This window comes from Rhinopithecus bieti, unplaced genomic scaffold (assembly GCF_001698545.2).
Source record: "Rhinopithecus bieti isolate Rb0 unplaced genomic scaffold, ASM169854v2 scaffold_947, whole genome shotgun sequence".
Classification (NCBI taxonomy): Eukaryota; Metazoa; Chordata; class Mammalia; order Primates; family Cercopithecidae; genus Rhinopithecus; species Rhinopithecus bieti.
The window spans coordinates 5,406,331-5,427,120 of NW_016803664.1; the positions used below are offsets into that span (position 1 = coordinate 5,406,331).

Below are 20,790 nucleotides of genomic sequence, written 5' to 3' on the forward strand. Positions count from 1 at the left end.
TTCCTTCCTTCCTTCCTTCCTTCCTTCCTTCCTTCCTTCCTTCCTTCCTTCCTTCCCTCCCTGCCTCCCTTCCTCCCTCCCTCCCTTTCTTTCTTTTTTTTTTGACAGAGTCCTGCTGTGTCACCCAGGCTGGAGTGCAATGGCACAATCTCAGCTCACTGCAACCTCCCCACCTTCTGGGTTCAAGCAATTCTCCCACCACAGCTTCCCAAGTAGCTGAGAGCACAGGCGCCTGCCACCACGCCCGGATACTTTTTGTATTTTTTGTAGAGACAGGGTTTCTCCATGTTGCCTAGGCTGGTCTCAAACTCCTGGCTTCAAGTGATCCCCCAATCTTGGCCTCCCAAAGTACTGGCATTACGGGCGTGAGCCATCACACCCGGCTGAGACTCTGCATTTCTAACCAGCTTGCAGGTGAGGCTGATGTTTCTGGTCCACAGACCACACTGAGTATCAACAGGCCAGAAGACCTCCCTCTTCATCCAGCCCACACACTGTCGGAGGGCAAGCTTCGTCAGCATTACTGGATTAGTGCCCCAGGGCTGCAGTAAAAAAGCACCACCAGTGGGGGCTGCAAACAACAGACACTTATTCTCTTGTAGTTCTGGGGACCAGAACTCCAAAATCAAGACACTGGCAGGGCTGTACTCATTCTGAAGGTTCTAGGGGAGGATCCTTCTTGTCTCTTCCAGTTTCTCGTGGTTGCCAGCAATCTTTGTAGCTACGTCACTCCCACCCCTGCCTCTGTTTTCACACGGCTTTCCTCAGTGGCTATCTCTGTGCCCTCGCCTCTACTTTTTTCTTTCTTTCTTTCTTGTCTTTCTTTTTTTTTTTTTCTTTTTTGAGACAGGGTCTTGCTGTGTCACCCAGGCTGGAGTGCAGTGGTGGGATCTCGTCTCATTGCAACCTCTGCCTCCTGGGTTCAAGTGATTCTCCTGCCTCAGCCTCTTGAGTAGCTGGGATTACAGGCTTGCATGCTACTACGCCTGGCTAATTTTTGTATTTTTAGTAGAAATGGGAATTCCCCATGTCGGCCAGGCTTGCCTTGAACTTCTGACCTCAAGTGATCCTTCTGCCTCTGTCTCCCAAAAGTGCTGGGATTACAGGCTTGAGCCACTGTGCCTGGCCTCATACTTCTTACGACACCAGTCACTGGATTTAGGGCTCACTCTAAAGCCAGGATGATCTCATCTTGAGATCCTTAGCTAATTACATCTGCAAAGACTTATTTTATTTATTTATTTATTTATTTTTTTGAGACGAGTCTCGCTCTGTCACCCGGGCTGGAGTGCAGTGGCCGGATCTCGGCTCACTGCAAGCTCTGCCTCCTGGGTTCACGCCATTCTCCTGCCTTAGCCTCCCGAGTAGCTGGGACTACAGGCGCCTGCCACCTCGCCCGGCTAGTTTTTTTTGTATTTTAGTAGAGACGGGGTTTCACCATGTTAGCCAGGATGGTCTCGATCTCCTGACCTCGTGATCCGCCTGTCTCGGCCTCCCAAAGTGCTGGGATTACAGGCTTGAGCCACCGCGCCCGGCCTGCAAAGACTTATTTTCAAATAAGGTCATATTTTGAAGTTCCATGTAGACATAAAATTTGGAGGCCACACTATCCAACCCACTACATTTGCCCCAGACAGAGGAACAGCGGACTTTCCCGTCCCAAATACAAAGATCCCAGAAATGACCTTGACATCCAATCTAAATGACTCTGTGTTCTCTGTGGCTTGGGTTCTGCAGTCGGACAGCTGAGGGTGGGATGTTATTTTCCTCTTCACAGGCCCCCAGCCTCAAACACCTCCAGTAGTGCTGATTCCTGCCACTGTGTGGAAGGATGGGGAAAGGACCGGGGGAGGTCTGGGTGGGGAGAGTTAGCACAGCAAGGCCTCCTCTGGGTTCTGCCATTGGTAAGCAGATCGTTTCAACTCTTTGGGCTCCTGTTTCTGGGTCAGTAAATAAGAAGGTAGCAGGGGATGGGCCATTTAAAATAAGGGGAAGTTTTGGCTGGGCGTGGTGGCTCACACCTGTAATCCTAGCACTTTGGGAGGCTGAGGTGGGCAGATCACTTGAGGCCAGGAGTTAGAGACCAGGCTGGCCAATGTAGGGCAACTCTGTCTCTACTAAAAATACAGAAAGTTAGCCGGGAATGGTGGTGTGTGCCTGTAATCCCAGCTACTCGGGAGGCTGAGGCAGGAGAATTGCTTGAACCCAGGAGGCGGAGGTTGCAGTGAGCTGAGATCACGCCACTGTACTCCAGCCTGGGCGACAGAGCAAGACCTTGTCTCGAAAATAAAATAAAATAAAATAAATAAAATAGGGGAAGCTTTTATGGATGTCTGGCATATGTATAGATCCTTTGTGTACAACCAAATGTTTTCAAACTGTAACCCAAACCAGGACCGAGAAACCACAGTCCCAGCACCCAGAGGCCCCTCCCAGGAACTCTTGCCCCCTTCAAGTGTTTGAAACCACTATCTTGATTTCCAACAGTACAGGTTGACTTTTTTTTTTTTTCAATTAAGGTGAAATTGATACAACAGAAAATTTATCATTTTAATGTGAACAATTCAATGGCATTTAGTACATTCTTGATGTTCTACAACCACTTGTTCACTTAGTTCCAGAATATTTTTATCCCCCAAAAAGAAACTCATACTGATTAAGCAGTCACTCTCCAATCTCCCTCCCCAGCTCAGGCAACCACCAATCGACTCTGTCTCTATCTATGGCTTGCCTGTTCTGGATGTTTCCTGTAAATGGAATCCTACACTACATGGCCTTGGTTTCTGGCTTCCTTCACTCAGCACTGTGTTTTCGAGGTTCATCTTCATTGAAGCACCTATCACAGCTCCATTCCTTTTTTATTTGAGACAGAGGACAGAGTCTTGCTCTGTCATCCAGGCTGGAGTGCAGGCACGATCTCAGCTCACTGCAACCTCCACCTTCTGGGTTCAAGCAATTCTCCTGTCTCAGCCTCCCGAGTAGCTGAGATTACAGGTCCCCACTACCACACCTGGCTAATTTTTGTATTTTTAGTAGAGATGGGATTTCTACTAAAACTGCTGGGTTGGCCAGGCTGGTCTCAAACTCCTGACCTCAGGTGATCGGCCCACCTCGGCCTCCTAAAGTGCTGAGATTACAGGTGTGATCCCCTGCACCCAGCCCATCCATTCCTTTTCATGGCTGAGTAATACTCCCTTGTAAGTCTAGGCCACATTTTGTTTATGTATCCATCCGTTGATGACCATATGGATTGCTTCCCCCTTTTGGCCACTGAGTAACATTAATTGTCTGTTTTTAGATTTTCTGTAGGTGGAATCCTACAGGATGTGCTCTTCTGGGGCTGGCTTTTACTCAACAACAGATTTTTGGGGTTGGCTGTGCCATTCTGGGGGAGGCACTGGAGGTCTTGCCTCTATTGCCACCTGCAGGCAGAGAGCACTGGGAGCCCTCCGTCTTCTGTGCTAATGGGATGGGGGCTCTAGTGAGTAAGATTCCAGCTCCCCAAGGAGGTCCAGGTGGGATATCTCAACAGGATACCCCTAAAGCAGGCTCCTGGCTGATGTGACAACATGATGAGGGAAGACCGGGGGAGCCCTGTGGGGACATGTCACACCAAACTGGCCGCAGCCCCCCTGCCCTATACAGAGTGCCTGGCCTCACCCAGGAACCCAGGTGTGTCCCCACATCCCACTTCAAAGTCCCTGTGTCACAGTCCTAATGGCTATTTATTGTCGTTAACTATCCAATTATGGAGCCCAAGCGTTTCTTACCTGGTGCTTCAATTAATTGCTTGTAAACACTCAGAAAGGCAGCCTCCGCCTCTTGACTTCTCTTACTAAGGGCCACCACCTTTGGAGACAACAAGAGAAAGAGTCACGTGTAACCATGGCATCTTTGTCTGTAAGTAAATTTCATCTTTTTTTTTTTCCACAAGAAAACACCTGCAGGTTTTTTTTTTTTTTTTTTTTTTTTTTTGAGACAGAGTCTTGCTCTGTCGCCCAGGCTGGAGTGCCATAGAGTGATCTCAGCTCACTGAACCTCGGCCTCCTGGGTTCAAGTAATTCTTCTGCCTCAGCCTCCTGAGTAGCTGGGATTACAGGTGCCTGCTGCCACTACAGGTGCCCACCACCATGCTTAGCTAAATTTTTTGTACTTTTGGTAGAGACAGGGTTTGACCACATTGGCCAGGGTGGTCTCAAACTCCTGATCTCAGGTTATCTGCCCACCTTGGCCTCCCAAAGTTCTGGGATTACAGGCATGAGCCACCATGGCTGGCCATGCATTTTTTTTCTTTTTTGTTTAAGAGATGGGGTCTTGCTATGTTGCCCAGGCTGTTCTCGACCTCCTGTAATCCCCCTGCCTTGGCCTCCCAAAGTGCCGGGATTACAGACCACCACTGCACCTGGCCTTAGTCATTTTCTACCTGTGTAAACATGGGATGGGGGAGGGGCAAGAAGGAGAAATGAAGATTAAAAGTGTGGGCTCTGGAGTTAGAAAATCTGGGTTGAAAGCCCAGCTCCACTGTGTGCACGCTGTGTGACCTTGCACTGCCCCTCTCCGATCCTCAGTTTCTTCATCTGTAAAATGCAGGGTAAATAACAGGATCTACTTCCTAGGCCTGTTGGGATTAAATGGAGCCACACCTAAGTGCTAAGCACAGGGCCCAGCACACAGTATGTTAGTAACACCTGTTATTCTTCTTATTAGTAAAAGGTAGATTGGAAGTTCAAATGTGAAACATGTTTTAGGAGGAAAGTGGGACATGTCTAGAGAATATTTCTTGCCACTGAAAATTAAAGAAAAATTGTTAAAGCTCTCATAAGATATCAAACGATTTCAACAAATATTGGAGGGTAACAGCATTACCCTCTTTAAAAGAGGTGGAAATGTATGGGTGATTAAAGTGATTTAAAAAGGTTAGTTTCAGGCTGGGAGTGGTGACTCATGCCTTTAATCTCAGTGCTTTGGGAGGCTGAGGTGGGAGGACTGTTTGAGCTCAGAAGTTTGAAACCAGCCTGAGGAACATAGTGAGACCCTGTTTCTACAAAAGATAAAAAAATTAGCCAGGCATGGTGGCTCGTGCCTGTTGTCCCAGCTACTCAGGAGGCTGAGGTAAGAGGATTGTTTGAAGCCAGGATTTTGAGGCTGCCATGAGCTATGATTGCACCACTGCACTTCAGCCAGGGCAACAGAGCGAGACCCTGTCTTAAAAAAAAAGAAAAGGTCCATTACAAAATCTCTGTAATTTCTCTCACTGTTATTCTGAGAAAGTCCCTGGTCTCTCACCTTCCAGCATGAATGAGTCTCTCATTCCCTCAACAAATGTTTCCTGAGTACCTGCTATGTGCCAAGCACTGCGGGCTGAGAGCCCAGCCATGGACAAGGCAGACTTGGGCCCCACCCTTATGGGACTTACAGTCCGGTGGGGACACTGGCATTAAGGCAGCTTCCCCAGATGACTCATTAATTACAAGTGCTAAACGCTTGGCAGAAAAGCACAGGGTGGCCTTGGGAGTGTGTAAGTTGGGGGGAGGCTGACCCAGTTTGGTATCAGAACATCAGGAATTCTCTCTGAGGAGGGGAAGTCACTTGGGGGAGGGCAGAAAAAAAGTTCTAGAAGCTAGGCAAAGGGAAAATCACCAAGCCGCAGGTAGATCTTTTTTAAATTTAAAGTTAATTAATTAATTAATTTAGAGACGGAGTCTTGCTCTGTTGCCCAGGTTGCAGTGCAGTGGCACGATCTCGGCTCACTGTAACCTCTGCCTTCTGGATTCAAGCAATTCTCCTGCCTCAGCCTCCCGAGTAGCTGAGATTACAGGCGCCAGCCACCATACTAGGCTCATTTTTTATATTTTTAGTAGAGATGGGGTTTCACCATTGTTGGCCAGGCTGGTCTCGAACTCCTCACCTCAAGTGATCCGCCCACCTCGGCCTCCCACAGTGCTGGGATTACAGGCGTGAACCACTGCGCCCTGCCCTGTGGGTAGATTTTTATCCTTGCTTAGATGGATAAGAGTCAGTTTCTACTCTGGGGACATGTGGTTGAGTGGGAGACACAGCTATGGCCAGTAGGAAGCATAACACAGGAGGAGGTGCAACCATTGGTGGCTCCTGTGAGCCCTGAGGAGGGGGCAATTCATTCAGAATCTTGGGGCGAGGGGGCATCCCTGATGGGCTAATAAAAAAAAAAAAAATGACACCGAACGTTTACCGTGTACCAGAAGCTTTTACTATTCATGACAGTCTGTCTCCACGGACACATCAATCACAGAACAGCTGCTGCCACCTGCCCCATCGTACAGATTAGAAAATGGAGGCTCAAGGACGTCAAGCCACTTGCCCAAGGTCACCCGGTTAGCAAATGGCAGGGCCAAGATTCACACCAGGTCTGGGGATTCAAATTGCCATTCTGAATTCAAATGCTGCCTTCCTTTTGTCCTGGATGGAAAAACTACCCCAGCCAGTGGGGCCGGGCATCCAGAGCCCATGAGGATGCTGCTGCCTTACAAGCCAACGACAGCTGCCCCGGGTGAGAGCACAGTGCTGGTGACCTGGCACCCAAGAAAACAATGAGAAACAAAAGCAATGCATCTCTTGGGTCTTAGAAGAAGAATTATCAAAGGTCAGCTGGAAGAATGACTCAGTGTTCCATTTTACGGTTGCCTGAGCTGAGTGTATGTGGTGGTTGGGGTCTGAGGAAAGGCACTGGCCTCCCATAAGAGACTGAGCAAGGAATGCTGAGAGATTCCTTTAATGTTCCCCTGTCCCTGCCTAGAGCACCCCCTACTTTCCCTTCATGGCACTTACCAGTTTGCAACGGTGCATGATTTATCTCTTCCAGTGGGGAAGTCTAAATCTAACATTATAAGGAGGATAACAGTTTTGGTCTTAGTTTTCCTCACTGGAGCGGAGCTGTTCAGTATGGCAGCTACTGGTCCATGTGCTACTCAGCACTTGAAATGCAACGATTCCAAACTGAGATGGGTTGTAAGTGTAAAATATAGCATTTCTAAGTCTTAGAAAGAAAAAGGAATATAAAATACCCCAATAATTTTTATTTTTTTGGACAGTCTCGCCATGTTGCCTAGGCTGGAGTACAATGGTGTGATCTCTGCCTCCCAGGTTCAAGCAATTCTCCTGCCTCAGCCTCCCGAGTAGCTGGGATTACAGGTGCCCATCACCATGCCTGGCTAATTTTTTTGTATTTTAGTAGAGACGGGGTTTTACCATGTTGCCCAGGTCAGTCTCGAACTCCTGAGCTCAGGCAATCCGCCCACCTTGACCTCCCAAAGCCAGTAATTTTTATATTGATTACATTTTGAAATGCTAATGTTATGATCATATCAGGCTAAATAAAATACATTATTAAAATTAAATTTACCCACTTCTTTCTTTCTTTCTTTTTTTTTTTTTGTTGAGACAGAGTCTCACCTTGTCACCCAGGCTGGAGTGCAAAACAGCTGCAATTACAGATGTGCACCACCATGCCTGGCTAATCTTTGTATTTTTAGTAGGGATGGGGTTTCAACATGTTGGTCAGGCTGGTCTTGAGCTCCTGACCTCAAGTGATTTGCCTGTCTCAGCCTCCCAAAGTGATGGGAATACAGGCGTGAGCCACTGTGCCCAGCTACACTTCTTACTTTTTGAATTGTAACTACTAGAACATTTTAAATTACAAATGTGGCTTGTGTTCTTTTCCTCCTGGACACTGTTGATCTCATGGATCAATGGTTGGCAATCTTTGGTCCTTGGTGTGAATCTGGCCCTTCATCTGTTTGTGTAAATAAAGTTTTATTGGAATAAAGGCACAGTCACTCTTTTACATGTCTACAGCTGCTTTCATGCTACAAGGGCAGAGTTATGTAGTTGTGAAAGAGACTTTGTGGTCTGCGAGGCTAAAAATATTTTCTATCTGGCCCCTTACAGAAAAGAGTTAGCTGATCCTTGCTTTAGGGGTTCATCTAACAGCTGGACAATATTTTTAAAAGCAGAGATCAAAAATTATCCTGAGGCCAGGTACAGTGGCTCACACCTATAATCTCAGCACTTGGGAGGCCAAGGTGGGAGGATTGCTTGAGTCCAGGAGTTTGAGACATGCCTGGCAACATAGCAAGACCCTGTCTCCACACACACACACACACATACACACACACACATAGCTAGATGTGGTGGTGTACGCCTGTGGTCCCAGCTACTTGGGAGGCTGAGGAGGGGGGATCGTTTGAGTCTGGGAGGTTGAGGCTGCAATGAGCCATGATTGTGCCACTGCACTCTAGCCTGGGCAACAGAGAAAGACCCTGTTTCAAAAAAAGAAAAAGAACCCTGTGTGGTGGTACACCCCTGTAGTCCTAGCTACTCAGGAGGCTGAAGTAGGAGGATCGCTTGAGCCCAGGAGTTCGTGGCTGCAGTGAGCTGTGATCACACCACTGCACATCAGCATGGGCAATAGAATGAGACCCTATCTTTACAAACAAAAGAAATCCTGGACTGGTACTCAGTGTGAATCATGTTTAGGGCTTCCCAAAGTCAATGTGACTTTCAAAGACAGGAGCCGTGTGGATTTCCTGCCTCATTCAGTCTCATTTCAGGGCAGTGACTGGCTGGCTGTGGAAGGCCAGGTCCCTAAAATTCTTTTTTTTTTTTTTGAGATGGAGTCTTGCTCTGTCGCCCAGGTTGAAGTGCAGTGGCACAATCTCAGCTCACTGCAACCTCCACCTCCCAGGTTCAAGTGATTCTCCTGCCTCAGCCTCTCGAGTAGCTGGAATTACAGACATGCACTACCACACCTGGTTAATTTTTTTTTTTTTTTGAGACGGAGTCTCGCTCTGTCGCTCAGACTGGAGTCCAATGGTGTGATCTTGGCTTACTGCAAGCTCCACCTCCTGGGTTCACACCATTCTCCTATCTCAGCCTCCTGAGTAGCTGGGACTACAGGTGCCCGCCACCACACCCAGCTAATTTTTTGCATTTTTTAGTAGTGGCGGGGTTTCACTGTGTTAGCCAGGATGGTCTCGATCTCCTGACCTCGTGATCTGCCTGCCTCGGCCTCCCAAAGTGTTGGGATTACAGGCGTGAGCCACCGCGCCTGGCCACACCTGGTTAATTTTTATACTTTTAGTAGAGACGGGGTTTCACCATGTTGGCCAGGCTGGTCTCAAACTTCTGACGTCAGGTGATTACTCACCTTGGCCTCCCAAGGTACTGGGATTACAGGTGTGAGCCACCAGTCCCTAAATTCCTGATGGCATCAGAGCCTGACCTGGTACTGGGCCTAATGTCACTATGAGCATCTCTTGGCCCCAGTTTGTCCATCTATCAAGCGGGAAGAATAACTTCTACCTGCCTACGAAGCTGCTGGGGCAGGATGAGCTAACATGCAGCAAAGAGTCCCAAGGAAGCTGATGAAAGCTTTCAGATAAATCAGAAAATTCTTCTTCTAATCACATAGGCTATCTTTTCCAAGGGTTGCAACTCAATGCATTTCACCCACATGCTGGGAACAAGTGAGCTTGGTATAAAAGGCCATGTTCAACAAGAGACTATGTGTTTCTGTCTCATGGCTCTGCCCAAATACACAGAAGGGCAGCAGCAAAGTGCCCAGAATGACAGATTTGCCCTATGACGGGAAGACCCTTGAAGGCCATGTGGAAAGGAGGAGGAAAAGACAGGAAGAGGAGGAGGAAGAGGGAGGAGGAGGAGGAGAAAGAGGGAGGAAAAGAAGAGGAGGAAGAGGAGGAGGAGGAAGATGGAGAATGAGGAGGAAGAGGAAAGAAGAGGGAGGAAGAGGGAGGGGGAAGAGGGAGGAGGAGGAAGGAAGAGGAAGAGGGAAGAGGAGGAAGAGCAGGGAGGAGAAACAGCAGGGAGAAGGGAGAGGAAAGAGGAGGAGGGAGAGGAAAGAGGAGGAGGAGGAAGAGGGAAGGGGAGCAGGAGGAAGAGGAAAGAGGAGGAGAAAGGGAGGAGGAAGAAGAGGGAGGGGAGAAGAAGTGGGAGGAAGAGGGAGGAGGAGGAAGGAGAAAGAGGGAGGAGGAGGGAGGAAGTGGGAAGAGGAAGAGGGAAGAAGAGGATGAAGAGGGAGGAGGAGGAAAAGGGAGGAAGAGGAGGAATAGGGAGGAGGAGGAAGGAAGAAGAGGGAGGAGGAAGAAGGAGGAGGAGGGAGAAGTGGGAGGAGTAAGAGGGAGGAGGAGGAGGAAGGAGGAGGTGGAAGAAGAGAGAGGAGGAGGAAGAAGTGGGAGGAGGAAGAGGGAGGAGGAAGAGGGAGGAGGAAGGGGAGGAAGAGGGAGGAGGAAGAGGGAGGAGGAAGAAGAAGTAGGAGGAAGAAGAGGGAGGAGGAGGGAGGAAGAAGAGGGAGGAGGAGGAAGGGGGAGGAGGGAGGAGGAAGAGGAAAAGGGAGGAGGAGGGGAAGGGAAGGACAGGAAGAAGTGGGAGGGGGAGGAAGGAGAGGGAGGAGGAGGGAAGAGGGAGGAGGTGGAGACCATCCACAGATACCCTCAAGAAGGTCACCATCAGGAATAGCTCAGCATCTGCGGAAGCACATGGCATTTACGCAGCGCGCTGTGATACGAGGGGTGACAATGTGTTTAGTCCTCCGAGGATGAACACAGCAGGTGTAGAACTGCTTCTACCAGGGGCGAGTCAAGCCTGTTCTAGTCACATAGCTCTTTTCAGCCAGGTGGTTAAAAACAGAAAATTTGGGCCCCCTCCCCCAGGTTGAGCTCCCCCAAGCTGTCTGAGGTCGCAGTGACATCTGGGAGCCACTGAGAACCGCTCTGTGCCAAGTTCTAAGCCTTACTGTGTGCTCCAGGCATCTTCTTTGAAATCCCCGCCTCCCCCAAGCACACCTTTAGGATGCAGGCATTGTGATCGGCCCTGTTCTACAGAGGAAGAAAGAAACTGGGGGGCAGGGATGTTAAGTCACTCGGCCAAGATGAGAGAACTAGTTAGTGGCAGAGGTGGTACTGGTGCCCTAGTGCCTCTCCCTCCAGGGCCCAGACTTGCAGCTGCAAGCTGTGCTTCTCCAAGTGCTGTGGGCATGAAAAGGGGGACCTGCCATCGAGACTGCACAACTCCTTCCCTGGGTTCCGTGGAACATACTTTGAGAACAGCCTCCCTCTACCTACTGGGTCCTGGGCTTTGGGGAGGGGAGGGTGATTCTGAGAGATGATCGGGGTGGATGTCTGATGTGGCAGGAATTCCAGTAGAAGCTGAAGACTGGTGGACAAGCGAGAGGAGGCGGGTGCTTGGAGGGTCTCAGAATGAACTCGGGCAATGGAAAGGCAACCCAGAGATCGGGGAGTGAAGGAATGAGCTGGGTTCGGAGGGGAAGGGGTGTCCCTTGATGGCCTCTGAAGGCTGGTTGTCCCTCTGGGGCATGCAGATCAGGGGGCCACACAAAAGGCAAAGAGGGGAAAGAGTTGGGGGGAGACACAGAGAAGAAAGGAGGGCCACAGAGAGTGAGATGGGCCGTGGTGGGAGACAGGTTTGGCGTGGTGGGTAGGGGCCGATGGGCCATGGAGAGGAGCGATGAGAACCCCTGGAAGCCATGAAGCAGGGGCGAGACTTGCTCAGATGTACCAGAGCGGGAGGGGCTCATGGTGACCACTCAGGGTGCTTTGGGGTCTGGGTGGGAGGTACTGGGTTCCCCATCAGGGGAGGCACCCAAGTACATGCCCCTGTATCTGTGAGGCTGTGAAGGTACTCAGGGAGACCCAAACGTGGGAAGGTCTGGCTAGACTATCCCGAGGGTTCCCACTCACTCTGAGAGTCTCTGTGAGAGATCCCTTTTCTTTACAGCAACCTTCTGATTTCCTACCACCCAGAAAATGGGGGTAAAGCCTACTTCGATGGGCTGATTTGTGCATTATTATTGTTGATGACAGTGACTACTGAGCACCGACTCTGTGCCAGGCACTGTGCTATGTACTGGATGCACATTAGCTTAACCCTCATCACTCTGGGGGTGTGACTATCCCATTTAACTGAAGAAGATGTCGAGGCACAGAGGGTGATGACCACATGGCTTTGGGAGCTGAGACTCAGACCCAGCTTAGTCTGACAGCAAAGCCCATGCTTCTCAGCCTCCATTCAGAATGGATTCTTTGGTTGGGGGCTGGTGGAAGGAGCTGGAATAACCAAAAGAGTGGAGGAGCCAGGCAGGCAGGTGGGTGGGGGACAGGAGGCCAGGAGGAGCTGCAGGACTTGACCCCGCCTGCCTCCAGGTCTGTCTGCTGGGGCCCGCGTTCCCGGGCGAGTGCTAACGTGCTCTCTGCCATCCATCAGTGATGCTGCTGAGCAAATGAAAAGTACATTTTAATATCAGAGCTTAAATAAGAAATAAGTTTGACATTTGTTTTTGATAGCTACTGTTGTCAAACTGGGCTCTCAGGCTCCAGCCAAAATGGGGCAGAAACTGGAGACCCTCTCTGGCCCTCCGGAGGGTCACCCAGGGGCCCCAGAGAGGCCCCATCCTAGCCTGTTTCAGGAGCCAGCACCAGCTGGTTCTAAAGACTGATTAAGGTTGGGTGTGGTTGCTCATGCCTGTAATACCAGCACTTTGGGAGACTGAGGTGGACGGATCATCTGTGGTCAGGAGTTCAAGACCAGCCTGGTCAACATGTGAAACCCTGTCTCTACTAAAAATACAAATATTAGGAGGGCACCTGTAATCCAAGCTACTCAGGAGGCTAAGCTAAGGCACTAGGATCTCTTGAACCTGGGAGGCAGAGGTTGCAGTGAGCTGAGATCATGCCACTGCACTCCAGCCTGGGAGACAGCGCAAGACTCTGTCTCAAAAAAAAGAGTGATTGACTGGAACAGAATTAATGCATTTGGCCATCTGTCATTGTCATTGTTTTGCCTTCTCAGATGTAAATCACTAATTCATTTTGAATTCCCAAGTGTAAGTCACTAATTCATTTTGAACCCTTAGGGGTAAGTCACTAATTCATTTTGAGCCCTCAGGTGTAAGTCATTAATTCATTTTGCACTTTCAGGTAGAAGTCACTAATTCATTTTTTGGACCCTTAGGGGTAAGTCATTAATTCATTTTGAGCCCTCAGGTGTAAGTCACTCAGTTTGAATTCACAGGTGTGTCACTAATTCATTTTTGAACTCACAGGTGTAAGTCATTAATTCATTTTGAACCCTCATGTGTAAGTCAGTGATTCAGAGCTTGAGCTCTGAGGCCTTCTCTCTTCAGAAGTGCAGGTCCAGCTTTCAGATTCTGCCCTCAATGCCTCACCTGCAATGGTGATGGGCACGGGGTGCACAGTAACTCTGCAACAGCAGCAGGTGGTGCACACTGAGCAACTACTATGTGCATGCCCAGGGAATCAAGCCAGCCCTCCCCCAGTGCCCAAATACATAGTGATCCTTAGGGATGCCTGGAAAAGCACCAGGCATCCTGATTTGTGTTTGTGTTTTAGTGAAAGGAGGTGTTTGTGCTTGGTCTGGATTCTGAGCATCTCCACCTCTGAAGACAGGGCACCCACGCATCCATCAGCAGCTGCTGACATCAGGGCTGCAGGAATGCTAGGTTCTATCCAGACATTGATCCATTTCCTCACTGCCTCAATGCCAGTGGGCATCCCAAGGGTAGAGGCTAGCATTTAAAAAAATTGAATATGGCTGGGCATGGTGGTTCACACCTGGAATCCCAGCATCTTGGGAGGCTGGGGCCGGTGGATCACCTGAGGTCAGGAGTTTGAGACCAGCCGGGCCAACATAGTGAAGCTCCGTCTCTACTAAACAAAAACAAAACAAAAAACCAAAATGGCAAAAACCACAACTGCTTTTGAGTGACAGAGACTCCATCTAAAAAGAAGGTCATTTCTAAAAAAACCAATATTTTATAAATGAAATAAAAATAAATAAAACCATACACGAAAAGCATTAAGACAGTGACCCATCACAGATGCCTAATACATTTATTTGCTTAACAGATACTTATCAGGCATCTCCTAGGGATGGGGCTGTTCTAGGTACCGGGCATTCAGCACCAAGCAAGACTGGCCCAAACGCCTACCTCTGTGGAGCTGACATGTTTAGAGGCAGAGGCGGGCAATGAAATAAATCATGAAAGAGAATGTGGGACAGTCGTCAAGTACAGGGGAGGAGAATGGAGTAGGGAGGTGACAGGAGTCCTGGGCAGGGCATGTGGGGCCATAGGAGGGGAAGGCATCATGGGGAGATTTGGGAAAGAGTATTGCAGGCAGTGAGAACAGCAGGTGCAAAGGCCCCGGGGCAGGGGCTGTCTGGCTTGTTTGAATGCCAGCAGAGAGGCTGGTGTGGCAGGAGGTGGTAGACAAAGGGGAAGAGGAAAGGGGGTCGGGAGGTGAAGGGAGGGGCATAGCCCTGGGGGTCACTGTGGGGACCCAGCCTTTCTCTCCGAGTGGTCTGAGGAGCCACGGGAGGGTTTTGCGCAGAGGAGAGCAGATTCATGTGATCTGACTCGTGTTTTAACAGCACCCATCTAGCTGTTGTGCAGAGATGGGACCGAGGGGCTGGGGTGGAAACCGGGAGACCAGCGAAGTGGCTCCTGCTGAGTTCCAGGAGAACAACCCAGGCGGCTCAGAGCAGGATGGTGGCAGTGGTGCTAGGATTCTGGGATTCTGAAGGTTGAGCCACAGGATTTGCTCCTTGGGAACACAGAGTGGATTTTGGAGGCATAAGAGCAACAGAGGGGCCATGGATGACTCCACAGTTTGGGGCTTTAACAATTGGATAATCATTCATTCATTTAGAGGTGGGGGTCTCACTATGTTGCCCACACTGGTCTCCAACTTCTGGACTCACGTGATCCTCCTGCCTCAGTCTCCCAAAGTGCTGGGATCACAGGCCTGAATCACTGCGCCTGGCCTACTGGATGATCTTCCATGGCTCCTGCTATGACATTAACATTTTTCTCCCTCAGAGCCCAGGCGGGGATGGGCACAGAGTGGGCAATAAACCAACACTGACTGAATGAACAGACCATAAATAATACAAGGAAGGAACTTAAGAGCCTCCCTGAGCTAATCCTGCCAAACTGCCAAACTTACATAAAACCCCAAGGCTTCCTAGAGAACAGTGGAGAATGATGCCGTCTTGGAGGCTCAAACTCAGCTGAGGTCCTGACTGCTCCGTGGAGACCTCTCGCAAGCTCTCTCGTAGGGAGGGGCCAGAGGCCCAGGATCTGCCCCAGAGGTCCCAGCACTTGTCTTGGGGAAGCAAATGGCAGGGCAGGAAAGGGGAGAAGGTAGCCTTGGGGTGAAGAGACCTGGGTTCTGGTTTTAACTGGGGCCTGCATCCCTATTCACCTTGGGCAGTCATTTTCCCTTTCAGAGCCTCAGTTTCCCCATCTGTAAAGTGAAGGTGCCAGGCTATGGGCCAAAGGCTCCTTCAGACTCACTTGTGCATTGATTCTAGATTCTAATTCACCAAGGCAGATATAATATATATGTATCTTTTAGTGATGGGGTCTCACTCTGTTACCCAGGCTGGAGTGCAGTGGTGTGGTGCCATCATAGCTCACTGTGGCCTCAAACTCCTGGGCTCAAGTGATCTTCCTGCCTCAGCCTCACAAGTAGTTGGGACTGCAGGCATACGGCACCATGTTTGGCTAATATTTTAATTTTTTTTTTTGTAGAGGTGGGGTCTTGCTATGTTGCCCAGACTGGTCTTGAACTCTTAGCCTTAAGTAATCCTCTTGCCTTGACCTCCTGAAGCGCTGGGATTACAGGTGTGAGTCTTGTAATTCTGGCCCACACAGACAGAGAGAGAGAGAGAGACAGACAGACAGACAAATATTGTCTTGCCCTCACATGAACATCCCCTGAACCCCTCTGGACCACCACTGGGATTTTAATGAGGCCAGTGCAAGACCTAGGAAGCCCACCTACTCACCCAGGCTCTGACTGAGGGGTGGGTCTGCAGGAAGAGGAACGCCATGCGATTTTATTCTAATATTTGTAATTATTCCCAGGGTAAAAATAAGGCACAGAGCAAAGTGTTTTCAAATGTCGGCATTAAGAACACTTTTGATCCAACATAATACAAGCCCCCAAATGCATTTATGTCAGGCTCCCGGAGATACCGCAAGTGGCGTTCCGTGCCAGGCTGACTTTCACGGCTTGGAAGCTGTGCAAAAAATGAAATGTCCCACAAGCAGCGGCTGGCAGGCCTGCTATTAGCAACAGTGTAATCATCAATTATGTCCAATCACAAACTACTGACTTTATAATTATCAAATGAAGTTCTAACTTCTCACCTCCGCTTGGTGGCAACTAATATAATCTCTCAGTTCCAAAAGGAAGCTTTTCTCCCTTTTCCTTTTTTCCTTTTCCTCTCGTTCGCTCTGTCTTCTGGGGGAAAAAACAATTTCCAGGCCTCCACGTAAGACTGCATTTAAATTGCTTGTCACTCAAAACAAAGAGGAACCACTCATTTGTAATTCACCAGCTACCTGAACAGACTGCCTGTTTTCCTCTAAGCATCCACGCACTGAAGCACAAAGATCATTTTTCTATTGTTAAAATTGTATAAGCCAGGGCTTTTTTTAGCAGTGAATACACAATTTCACTTCTCTTCCGAGGGCTCCTGGCATAAAAGGGACAGGAGGCTTTCTTTAGCACCTTGCAAATAAATTTTGCTTTTGGGTATTAAAAAAATACACTATATGTTCATATAATGAGCCGAAAGCTGCAGTATCAATTCTTTGATATGGTCATATATGGAGATGAGACCAGGGCAGAAGTTCTGTTTCCTGCCCTGCCTGGGGTGTGACCAGTACATGAAGCTGGGAATCCAGATCCACTTTCATGGGCTCTGGGAAGCATCTGTGTCCAGTTTTCTCTTTTTGGGAGCTGATGCCACAAGCATGGCCCCACGCTGCTTGGCATGTGGCTGGCAGGTCATGCACGCAGGAACAACCTAGAGTGGGCGCTCCGGCTCTGACTTTGCCATTCCAGCCAGAAGCAGTTTCCAGCTGTGTGTCTTTCGGGCCACCTCCTCCCAGAGGAACAAACCACGGACAACTGCCACCAGCCCCGTGTGCAACCGATTAGGATGTCTTCCCAAGGCTCAGCCTCCAAAGGCCAGGCTCGCTTTGCCAACAGTTCAATTTTTCTGCCTGATTATAATCATAATACCTTCCAATTTGAATCTAGAGCTTTTTATAGCTTACAAAGACCTTTCACAGGAATCAGTGCATCTGAGCCTCCAAATGCTCCCGGCGTGGCCTGGGTCCTTTTATTTTAGAGGTCCAGAGAGGCTGAGAAGGTGGCTCCAATATACATACACGAGGGGCCAAGGTAGGGTGTGAATTGGGGGGTGGGGGGTTGCCTTTGGACTCACAGCCAGTTGTGTGGTAAGGAATTTGGGACTGGAATCTGTGTGATGCCCCCACGCCCCCATCTGAAGTGGGCAAATGGTTTCCATTTTGGGTAATTCAGAACAAACTCAGGTTCACCCCTAAAATGTCCCTTCTGTCACCTAAATGTGCTATGCTTCCCTGAGTGGGAGGGAATTGGGGTGGGCTCCCATGAGCCCACCAGGGGCTCTTTGTAAGCCACTTTGGCCTTTTTTTTGGTAGCAGCCGTGAGAACTAAGAAATATTCCTGATGGCAGTGACACCATCCTGTATGACACTGTAACGGTGGGTACATGACATCATGCATTTGTCAAAGCCCCTAGAACTTTGCAACACAAAGAGTGGCCCCTCACGTAAGGTATGGACTGTAGTGAATAATCGTGCCTCAATACAGGTTCATCATGGTAACAAATGCACCACACGCTAACATGAGATGTTAGTCATTGGGGAATTGGGGTGGGGGAAGAGGGAGTCTATGGCAACTCCCTATACTTTCTGCTCAAATTCTCTCTAAACCCAAATAAAACTGCTCTAAAAAATAGGGTCTAGGCTGGGCGTAGTGGCTCATACCAGTAATCCCAGCACTTTGGAAAGCTCAAGGCAGGTGGATCACCTGAGGTCAGGAGTTTGAGACCAGCCTGGCCAACATGGTGAAACCCTGTCTCTACTAAAAATACAAAAATTAGCCGGGCATGGTGTCATGTACCTGTGAACCCAGCTACTCAGGAGGCTGAGGCAGGAGAATCACCTGAACCTACCTGGGAGGTGGAGGTTGCAGTGAGCTGAGATTGTGCCATTGCACTCCCACCTGGGCAACAGAGTGAGCCTCTGTCTACACCTCCACCAAAAAACAAAGGGTCTATTAATTAAAAAAAAAAAAAAAAAGATAATAGCACCAGGGACTTTTTCTAGTGCTTATCATGTGAGTTCAGTGAATATCTGTGCAACAGTCCTGGGGTCCATATCCTTTTTATCCTCATTTCACAGATGGGGAAAATGAGCCTTCAGAGAGGCGGGGTAACGTGTGCAAAGTCACACAGCAAGTGGCAGAGCTAAGATTCCCAGCCCAGGCTCCAGAGCCTGTTTACTGCACTGTGTGAGTAAGGGGATGATGCATGATCACTGGGCTCTTGCCAAAGCCTGCCCCTCCCCATAGGATACTGTCGTGTGTGCTCACTGCACATGTGTGTCCCACCTCGTTCACGGGGGTCACACGACACACGAGACTGGAGGCCATGGATGGTGGGTCCATGGCCAGATGCACCCCATGGACAACATATTTTCTTGGACCCTCCAGTGTTTTAAAAATATTTGAGCTGTCAAAATTCATCAAGTTATACACTTAAGATTTGCGCATTTTACTGTATGTAAATTATACCTCCATAAAGTCCTGTGAGCATGAAAATATGTGCATATATATTGAGCCAGTATTTAAAAACCAGAAGAGTTCCAAATTGCTGGCTTCTCTTGGGAAATTAGAGGATCTGGCCACCCTGGGCCCATGTTTCCATCGACAGCGGCCACCTGGAGCTGGGTGTCAGCCGTCTGTTAGGACAGGCTGAGGGTCTGCATTTGGCTCCCCGTATGGGTGTGAGCCCATCCAGGCCCCACGAGCATTAGCGTTTCTCGGTGGCCTAGACCGACACCCCCTTTATCCTGGCTTCGCCCCCCTCCTTGAAATTTCTCAAAGCCCGCTAGCCCCTCCCCGCTCCTCCGAGGAGTGATTGCACAGCCGGGTGACAAACAGACAGTGTTGCAGCAGGAGGGCTGGTCCTCGTCCTACTTCTGCTTCCAGGCAGCACCCCTCTCCCCACCCTGTGCCTGGCAAACTGCCAGCTGAACCTCCATGTGAGTCCTGCACACAGAAGAAGAGGCCCTTCTGACTCAGTTCCAACCTGGGCTTGGAAAAAAAGGCCATTTGCGGTGCCTGCAGGAACGTGAGTCTTCCTGGGCAGTGAGGTATGCCTATGTGGAGAAAGAACTAGCAGCTTTCCTGGAATGCTCTGTGCCTCAGTGTCCCCACCTAGAGAGCAGGGACATCAGGACCCAGCTGGGGTGCGAAGACACCAGCAGTTAAAAGATATGCTTTGGGCCAGACGCAGTGGCTCACACCTGTAATTCCAGCACTCTGGGAGGCCAAGGCAGGTGGATCACCTGAGGTCAGGAGTTCAAGACCAGCCTGGCCAACATGGTGAAACCCCGTCTCTACTAAAAATATGAAAAAAAAATTAGCCGGGCGTGGTGGTGGGCACCTGTACTTCAGCTGCTGAGGCAGGAGAATCGCTTGAACCTGGAGTCAGAGGCTGCAGTGAGCAGAGATCGCACCGCCGCACTCCAGCCTGGGCACCAGAGCAAGATGTTTTGCCATCCCAAAAACAAACAAACAAATAAACAAACAAAAGCTATGCTTTGTTCACTGTTAAACACAGGGTGAGGTTGGCCAGGCCACAGACCGTTCTTGGAATTTCTGGCCAAAGGGTTGTAAGGGTGTGTGAGAAGATGACATTGTCCATGGGGACATGAGACGTGGAAGCCACTGGAACATGAGGGCTGAAGCCAAAACACCAGAGCGTGGGCAGAGGGTCAGCAATGCCAAGAACCCCTCTCCCCACCCCGCCCCAGCAGCAGGCACGCTCTTGAGACCCGGGGCTGTTCAGGGTCTACACGCTAGGCCCCAGTGACACCTGCTGCCCCCTGACCTGGCTTGGTGACCCTGACCTGGCCCATGAGCTCTCACCACTCTGTGCTCCCTCAGCCCTGTGCTGCAGTAGCCATGCCTCTGGGAAGGCTGCAGGGATCTCAAGTGGCAGTGGCCTCCCCCTTGCAGTGATCGTGACAAGTTCTCTGAAATACCAGCCCAGAAGAGCGGAGCTAAAAGAACACGTGTGCCCTTTCTGGAAAGGCAGCCACCCAAATGTCACTGAAGTACCACCCTGCCCAGGCTTTTAAATATAGCAGCGTCCTTTCTGGACGTATCTGTGGAGTGTGGCTGGAGACAGCCCCGGGAGAGCCTCAGCCGGGCGTGCATGCCCTCCTCTGTCTGATCCCAGCTCGGTCTGGCCGGGGTCCTAGCTGCCTCTAGCTTTCCACCTGTGGTGCTCGCTGTGGACTCAGCCCTCTGCAGTGGGCTCCGGAGGTGAGGAGCCTGGGTTTGATTCCCAGTAAACTCCTCCCTCTTTGTGGCCTTGGGCACAAAGATCCACATCTGAGGAGTATCATCAGGATTAAGGTGATGATACATAAAAGGTACTTAGCACATAGCCTGGCAAAGAGATGATACTCAGTAGATGTTGATTTTATTATTATTAATTCTTGTGATCCTTGATGTACACAGTCCTATGCCAAGATGAACAAAACACAGCCCCAGCCCCTCACTCCTAGAGTCAGAAAGACATAGACCACAGCAGAGGGTGGCAGGGAAGCAGCGGTTTGAGGAGGGACAGTCA

The 20,790-nt window shown here is 49.8% G+C and overlaps 1 protein-coding gene across 1 annotated transcript in view; it reads right to left on the bottom strand.

Moving 5' to 3' along the window:
- Window positions 1-20,790, bottom strand: part of CUX2 (cut like homeobox 2) — a gene marked incomplete at its 5' end in the record, with an annotated part of 322,096 nt that overhangs the window by 84,881 nt on the left and 216,425 nt on the right. The window contains one exon of the mRNA XM_017895882.1: window positions 3,771-3,849. Within this exon, the coding sequence (XP_017751371.1) occupies window positions 3,771-3,849 (79 nt within the window). The remainder of the gene's footprint in view (window positions 1-3,770; window positions 3,850-20,790) is intronic.